This window comes from Oncorhynchus masou, unplaced genomic scaffold (assembly GCF_036934945.1).
Source record: "Oncorhynchus masou masou isolate Uvic2021 unplaced genomic scaffold, UVic_Omas_1.1 unplaced_scaffold_11043, whole genome shotgun sequence".
Lineage (NCBI taxonomy): Eukaryota > Metazoa > Chordata > Actinopteri > Salmoniformes > Salmonidae > Oncorhynchus > Oncorhynchus masou.
This window is the reverse complement of record NW_027000767.1, coordinates 1-8,276: the sequence shown is the minus strand read 5'-3', so window position 1 is coordinate 8,276 and position 8,276 is coordinate 1. Positions and strand designations below refer to the sequence as shown.

Here is an 8,276-nt window from a genome sequence, read left to right as displayed (position 1 = left end):
GTGAGGGGGACAGAGAGAGAGAGGTGAGGGGGACAGAGAGAGAGAGGTGAGGGGGACAGAGAGAGAGAGGTGAGGGGGACAGAGAGAGAGAGGTGAGGGGGACAGAGAGAGAGAGGTGAGGGGGACAGAGAGCGAGAGGTGAGGGAGGGGGACAGAGAGAGAGAGGTGAGGGGGACAGAGAGAGAGAGGTGAGGGGGACAGAGGGGGAGAGGTGGAGGGGGACAGAGGGGGAGAGAAGGGAAAGAGGACAGAGAAAGTCTAGAGACAAAAAGAGTTTAAAGACACTGATGCTAACAATCTCTTTGATGCAGAGAGAGACTCACCCCCTGTCTCTACAGTGCAGGGTGCATTCCTCCACCTCTCCAAACAGAGAGAAGCGTTCTCTCAGCTCCGCGTGCATCATGGTCCTCTGGATGCGGCCCACGCACACCACCCTGCGCTCGTCCTGGCCACACAAAACAACGCACCAAGGGTTGTCACTATCACAAGCCCTGCAGATTCATACAAATGATCTTCTTAAAATCCGATTTTAAACTCAGCTGTAATGTGTTTTAATGGGATGTGTGAAAGGGGACCGCTGTCATAGGCCCTCACCTCACAGGCCTCTCCCAGGAGCATCTGTTATGCTTTTAGAGGAGAAGGAGATGAGCTTCCAGCAATGTCATTGAAATACATTGTAGTGCATGCTGTTCTATCACACATACAATGATGTCGGGGAATAAAAGTGCTTGTTGTTTCAAACATCTTTGTTATTGTAATAATCTCAAACAGGCGTGGCAGTTTCACCACAACTCATCCAACGGTCACCCTGACCACACTGCTAACCTTATTCCTGACCTAAATCCAAGACCAAAAAGCTCATTTTGGTTTCCATAAATGTTTATGATATAGCCAATCTTCAATTTGCAGCTTGGCCATCTGGTGGGAACCGAAGAGGACAGTTGGTGGCAATTTGGTCTCCAAATCAAATCAGGAAGTAATGTCACATTTACATTTAACATCTTAAAAAGTACAAAAAATATATTTCTAAAATGTTAACAGCAAAAACACAAGGTGTACCACGGTTTGTAATGTACTACACAGTACTCACTATGGCTTTCAGTTTTTGACTTCTCATATCTTGTTGTCTCTTTCGTTTCCTGGAGTCCCTGATGTTGTTGGAGCTGAAGGTTGGGGCAGGGGAGAGGAGACAGCAAGGTGAGACGGACTACAGAAGACCAGTGTGGCTATAGTTTAATCTAATAGTCTAATACAATCATTCAGAACTCCTTTAATACACAACCCTAAAAACATTTACAAAATACTTTTAAAAAAGTTATTTAAGTAACAACAACCATACCCAAAAGGCACAATATCCACAACCAAGGGAAGGTAGTGCAGGAGGGGGGCGTTTAGAATCAATACCCAAACTCACACGGGCCCAAGGGCAGTACGGGGACAGCCTGTCACTTCGCACACAGGGCCCTTGCCCGGAATGTGGGCGCTTGTGAATTCTGGGGCAGGATGTATGACTAGTATCCACCTGGTGGTAGTGTGGCACAAGTAATGAATGCAATAATAACAACAACCATACCCAAAAGGCACAATATCCACAACCAAGGGAAGGTAGTGCAGGAGGGGGGGGGCGTTTAGAATCAATACCCAAACTCACACGGGGCCCAAGGGCAGCACGGGGGACAGCCTGTCACTTCGGCACACAGGGCCCTTGCCCGGAATGTGGCGCTTGTGAATTCTGGGGCAGGATGTATGACTAGTATCCACCTGGTGGTAGTGTGGTACAAGTAATGAATGCAATAATTAACCCTCCCGTTGTCTCGGCGGGTCAGAGTGACCCCGGGCAGGGGAGTTGATCCCCCGCTGTGTGTGTGGGTCAGAGTGACCACGGGCAGCCTTAGCAAGGTGTATGTTGTAACCCTCCCAGCCCTGTCTGGACCGGGTCATAGTGACCCCGGGCAGCATTACGAGTTGATTTCCCCGTGTCTGCGTGGGTCAGAGTGACCCTGGCAGCCTTAGCAAGGTGTATGTTGTAACCCTCCCAGCTCCTGTCTGGACCGGGTCAGAGTGACCCCGGCCCTGTGTTACGAGTTGTTCCCCAGTGTCTGGGCCGGGTCAGAGTGACCCTGGCACCACTTGTCCACAAGAACTCAGTGCAAGAGCTTGTTGTAATCACACGGGGAGGCCAGCCAAGCATACCCGGATGGACCGAAGGGCCCGAAGGAGCAGACAGGGCCGACAACGCGCATCGTCCGTTCGCGTGCCTCGTCCCATTCACGTGGCCTGTGTAAGCTGGCCGTAGAGAGGCTACTAATATTGTCAGGAAGAAGAAGAAAGAAGAAGGAAGAAGAAGACGAGGACAACGACGAGGAGGAATAGGACCCCGCCGAGCGTGAGCTCCTCCGCCTACGACTGTAAGCCGGCCGTACAGAGGCTACTAATATTGTCAGGAAGTAGAAGAAGAACAAGAAGGAACAAGGAGAAGGAGAAGAAGATGAGGACCATGATGAGGACCATGACGAGGACACGACAGGAGGAATACGACCCTGCCGAGCGTGAGCCCTCCGCCTACGACGCCTCGCAGTCCTTGTTTCCAGCGCGGCTCAGGTCCTGGAACAGATATCCTCCAGTGTCGACCAAGAAGACGAAGAAGACTACTGCGAATCCGAAGAGGAGGACGTTTCGGAAGATGAAGACGGTGAGGAATACAACCCCGAGCGTGATGCGGACGACTACGACGGCGACTCGGCCTCGCGGTCGTGCTCCTCTTCGGAGGAAGAGGGAGAGCGAGACACGGCCGCTGCCCGAGAGCGAGACAGAGAGCCAGATCGAGACAGAGCCAGCGCAGACAGAGAGGACGCGGCGTCAGCCGCCTGAGCCCAGCGGGAGACGTTGCTGTCAAAGAACGGCAAATCAAATGGTCCTCCGTGGCCATCCGGGCCGCCACGGCCCCGCGTGACGCGCCGGGCCCCACGGCCTACGCCGCATCGCGAGTGCTCGACATTGAGTCCACCTTCCGGCTGTTTGTCACACCGGCCATAGAAAGGATAATTGTGGACATGACAAATCTGCAGGGGGGTGAGAAAATACGGCGACGGTTACACCCATGGACTCCACCGACCTGCGCGCCTACGTAGGGCTGCTGATCCTAGCCGGTGTCTACAGGCCCGAGGCGGAGGCTCATGGGCCAGCCTGTGGGACGGCCGAGAGCGGCAGGATCGTGCTCCGCCGCCACCATGCCGCCTCAAGGTGTTTCCAAGTACTCGAGGCTGCTGCGATCTGGACGACCGCCAGTCGAGACCATGAGACTTGCCACCGACAGACTGGCGGCCATAAGAGAGGTATGGAACCTGTGGGATGAGCAGCAGCCGGCCCCCTACAACCCGGGGCCCGACGTGACGGTGGACGAACAACTGGTCCCGTTCAGAGGTACCGTCTATGTATCTGTGTATGTACGTGTAGCATAGAGAGTAGCACTAGTAGCGGCAGTACTAGCACCGGCAGTACTAGCACCGGCAGTAGTAGCAATCGGCAGTAGCGGCGGCGGCTGTAACATAAACGCAGTGCCCCAACTTTAACCATGACGCAGCAATCTCCTCCTCCTCCCTTCGCCCCACCGGAAAGGACGCTGTCCTTTCCGACAGTACATTCCCAGCAAGCCGGCCAAATACGGCATCAAGTCGGGTGGCCTGCGACGTCAAGTCCAGCTACGCTTGGAAGATGCAAGTCTACACCGGCAAGGTGGCCCCGAGAAGAACCAGGGCACCCGCGTCGTCCTCGATCTGACCGAGGGACTGCCGGCCGGTCACAACGTCACGTGTGACAATTTCTTCACCTCCTACGAACTGGGCCAGCGGCTCCTCGAGAGGAACCTCACCATGGTGGGCACGGTGAGAAAGAACAAGGCCGAGCTCCCGCCCGCGCTGCTCGAGTCAAAGGGCAGACAGGTCCTGTCCTCCAGGTTCGCCTTCACACCCACCGCCACTCTAGTGTCCTACCTGGCAAAGAGAAATAAGAACGTGCTACCTCTGAGCACGCTGCACGCGGAGCCCGACGTTAGCGATTGCCGCGACCGGAAGCCGGCCCTCATCCTAGACTACAACTGCAACAAGGGCGGCGTGGACAACCTAGACAAGGTGGTCGGCACCTACAGCTGCAGACGGATGACCGCCCGCTGGCCCCTGGTCATCTTCCACAACATCCTCGACGTGTCCTCCTACAACGCCTTTGTCATATGGCGAGAGATCAAGCCCGACTGGATGCCTGGGAAGCGGAACAAGAGGAGGGTGTTCCTGGAGCAGCTCGGAAAGGCACTCGTGATCCAAAGAAGGCATCGTCTCACCCGCACCCAAGCCGCTTCCGCACTTGTCAAAGTCCTACAGGGTGCCACCGCCGAGGCTCGTCCGCCAGCCCGGGAGCAAGCCGCTGGCCCGGTCGCCGCCGCCGCCCCCCCGGCCGCCCCGCCGGTGGCAAGTAAGAGGTGTCAGCTCTGCCCACCCAAGAAGGACGCCAAGACACACACCGCGTGCTGTAGGTATAAAAAATACATCTGCAAAGGCAGTTCACACGCATACTGTCACACTTGTGCCCACTGGGCCTTTAGCCAAGACGGGACAGGGTGACCCGGGGGGGGACACTGTGTGGTGGGCATAATAGGAGGACAACGGGAGGGTTAACAAATGTATTAATGCCATCACTGACCTGTAGCAATCCCACCTCTGGGCCCTGCTGTAGGCCAGTGTGGTGGGGATCTGGACCGAGATCTGAACCAGACTGAGTCCAGGACTGTGATGTGGACCGAGAGCGGTTCCAGGACTTGGGTAGGGGAGCCGGTACCGGCAGGGAACCGGGAACGGGAGACGGAGCTGGAGCAAGAGGACGCAGGAGGAGGAGCTGCTTTCAGAACGCCTGGGACAGAACCTGGTGGGGAGGAGGGAGAGGGATGGGGAGGAGGGAGAGGGAGATGGGGAGGAGGAGAAGGATGGGAGGGAGGAGGGAGAGGGATGGGGAGGAGGAGAAGGATGGGGAGGGAGGAGGGAGAAGGATGGGAGGGAGGAGGGAGAGGGATGGGGAGGAGAGAGGGGGATGGGGAGGGGAGAGAGAGGGATGGGGAGGAGGGAGAGGGATGGGGAGAGGGATGGGGAGGAGGGGGAGAGGGAGGAGGGGGAGAGGGATGGGGAGAAGAGGGATGGGGAGGAGGGAGAGGGATGGGGAGGAGGGAGAGGGATGGGGAGGGAGGGAGAGAGGGATGGGGAGGAGGGGGAGAGGGAGGAGGGGGAGAGGGAGAGGGATGGGGAGGAGGGGGAGGGGAGGAGGGGGAGAGGGATGGGGAGAAGAGGGAGAGGGATGGGGAGGAGGAGGAGAGGGGTTGGAGAAAGAGGAAGGAGGACGTGGGTTAAAGCAAGAAAATACATTTTGGGTTGGTACAAAGTTGAGTGTAAACTTAATGACTAAAACCAGATGTAAAGTATGTAGTAGATATAGAGGAGCCATTTATCTTGAAGATCACCTTTTAGAACTAACAATCACCAAAATAAAAAGTACACAGTCAGGGAGAAGTTCAAAACCTCTCATGTCATTGATTGGTGGCTTATAACGTGTTTTTATGCTTTGGCGAAATGTGTAAAACTGCAAAAAATTATCTTTAAAACTGATCTTTTTTTTCTGTCAGCCTCATGGCAAAACGTGTAGAATTGGAAGCAATTGGGTTTAAAACAGCAACAACAAAAAAGTACCTTACCATTGGCCACACCCACTAACATGGCCACACCCACTGACATGGCCACACCCACTAACATGGCCACCCTCCTCACTCCCCAACTTCAATTCAAGAGCAATAACAGTCACCACACAGAATTTGGAACCTACCTCTTTCGGGGTGGAGTGCGAGACCTGGATCGAGAGGAGGATGAGGAAGATGACGACGAAGAAGGGGACCTAGAGCTAGAGTCCGAGCATGAAGACCTTGTCCGATAGCGTGGGACGACCTCCTACCTCTGGAAGGGGGGACTGGGTGAAGGAGGGAGGGGATGCAGGGGCTGGTTCTCTCTTCCTGTGTCTCCCCTGCAGTAATGGCGTCCGTCCCTAGAGGGGAGCTCTCTGTAGATGGCGGAGCAGAGTCTGAGGGAAGTTGTGTCTCTGGAACAGTCCTGGAGTCCACTGGCTGCTGCTGGCGCAAATATTTCCCAGAGTTCTGCGTGCCAGGCACTGAGGAGGGGTTGGGAATTGGTTGGTGGTCGGGGAGTATGGTTTGCCTTTTGCTGCATAACATAGTAGTATTACTTCCTGGTTGATCCTGAGATAGACAGTAGTCGTGGTCCGAGGAGACAGATACTGGTGTCAGGAACTCAGTCGGGGTGACAGGGGGCTTTGTGGGGAGGGGGTGGACCTTTTTGGGTGGTAGAGGACGGGGGTCGATGATTTGGATGGCCTTGTGAGGGAGAGGTTTGGGGGTCGCCGGTTGCTTCCTCTGAGGTGCGACAGGGGTAAGTGGTTTCCAGCGCGGCTGTGCAGGGGCCTGTTCCTGAGTGCTGAGAACATTCTGGGTGCTGAGAGGTTCCTGAGTATCGCAGCGTTCCAGAGTTCTGAGGGGCTCCGGAGTTCTGAGGGGTTCCGGAGTTCTGAGGGGCTCCGGAGTTCTGAGGGGCTCCAGAGTTCTGAGGGGCTCCGGAGTTCTGAGGGGCTCCGGAGTTCTGAGGGGTCCCGGAGTTCTGAGGGGCTCCGGAGTTCTGAAGGGTCCCGGAGTTCTGAGGGGTTCGAGTGTGTTGACAAGTTCTGGAAAGCCAGTGGGTGCTGGAAGACAGAGTTTATCTTGGGTGCTGAGGAGATAGGCACCCAGCAGTGTCAGCATCCCTGGAAAGAAAGCAACAAACCAGATGATGAACTGAAGTTCTGTTCTGAAGCATGAGAATAACCACAGCAAAGTCCTCTGAGCAACTGTGCGGACTAAACTAGAACATTAAGTAGAAGAACAGTTTCATCCCAAATGGCCTCCTATTCCCTTTATAGTGCACTACTATTGACCAGTGCCCATATATGGCTCTGGTCAAAAGTAGTGCACTAAGGAGGTAATAGGGTGTATTAAGTCTCCAGGCTGAGCCCTTCCTTTAACTCACCTTCAGTGTTGTTGCTCGGCTCTTCATCTCTAACAGGGCTCCTATCTGGACTGCCTTCAGGTTCAGTCTCAGTCTCCTCTTTGGCTGTGGGAAGAGACAGACATGGGGGAGGCAAGTTAGTTAGGCTAGTTGAGAACACCTTTATTTAACCAGGTAAGTTTGTTGAGAACAAGTTCTCATTTACAACTGCGACCTGGCCAAGATAAAGTAAATCAGTGCGACAGCAACAACACAGAGTTACACATGGAGTAAAACAAACATACAATAAATAATACGGTAGATTAAAAAGAAAGTCTATATACAGTGTGTGCAAATGGTGTGGGGAGGTAAGGCAAAAAATAGGCCACAGTAGCGAAGTAATTACACTTTAGCAGATTAACACTGGAGTGATAGATGAGCAGATGATGACAAGCAGATGATGGTGGGTAAGTAGAGATACTGCTGTGCAAAAGAGCAGCAAAGTAAATAAAAACAATATGGGGATGAGGTGGGTAGATTGGATGGGCTATTTACAGATGGACTATGTGTATGTAAGATGACAAGGACAGGGGTAGCTGGGATGTATGCATCAACCAAATCAATACATCTTAATGCAAATCCCAGAACGGATTGGACGTAGGTACAGCTGGAAGAAGAATGGGAGAGAATTAACGTAAACCCCACTGATCCCTCACTCACCTTGTGTTTCCTCAAACCGCTCCAGAAGGCTGCTCAGATCTGTGGCTTGGATTCCTGCAACGCAACCAAGAGAAATCAGTTTCTGAATGCAGGGACAGTAGCAGTTTGTCGAGGTGAACTTTCTGCTGGTCTGGTGTTCTAAGCTGCTTCCTCCAGAACACCACAGCAACATGGGTTCCAGTCCAGAACCCTGCTATTTCAGCAGCATGGGTTCCAGTCCAGACCCCTGCTATTTCAGCAGCATGGGTTCCAGTCCAGACCCCTGCTATTTCAGCAGCATGGGTTCCAGTCCAGAACCCTGCTATTTCAGCAGCATGGGTTCCAGTCCAGAACCCTGCTATTTCAGCAGCATGGGTTCCAGTCCAGAACCCTGCTATTTCAGCAGCATGGGTTCCAGTCCAGAACCCTGCTATTTCAGCAGCATGGGTTCCAGTCCAGAACCCTGCTATTTCAGCAGCATGGGTTCCAGTCCAGAACCCTGCTATTTCA

General features: G+C 53.9%; 1 protein-coding gene and 1 long non-coding RNA gene across 2 annotated transcripts; both read right to left on the bottom strand.

Annotated features, from left to right (window-relative positions):
* Positions 1–428: 428 nt before the first annotated feature.
* On the bottom strand, positions 429–4,708 carry LOC135529144 (uncharacterized). The gene is made up of 3 exons (XR_010453662.1): positions 4,696–4,708; positions 1,091–1,163; positions 429–445 (listed from the first exon to the last, which is right to left on the bottom strand). It is a non-coding gene; the product is annotated as an uncharacterized LOC135529144 (long non-coding RNA).
* Positions 4,709–5,984: 1,276 nt separating this feature from the next.
* LOC135529145 (myosin light chain kinase, smooth muscle-like) lies at positions 5,985–7,959 on the bottom strand. Its single transcript, XM_064958021.1, has 4 exons — positions 7,788–7,959; positions 7,110–7,193; positions 6,062–6,846; positions 5,985–5,990 (listed from the first exon to the last, which is right to left on the bottom strand). Exons 1-4 carry the CDS (start codon positions 7,957–7,959, stop codon positions 5,985–5,987), a joined length of 1,047 nt encoding a protein of 348 aa, XP_064814093.1.
* Positions 7,960–8,276: the final 317 nt, after the last annotated feature.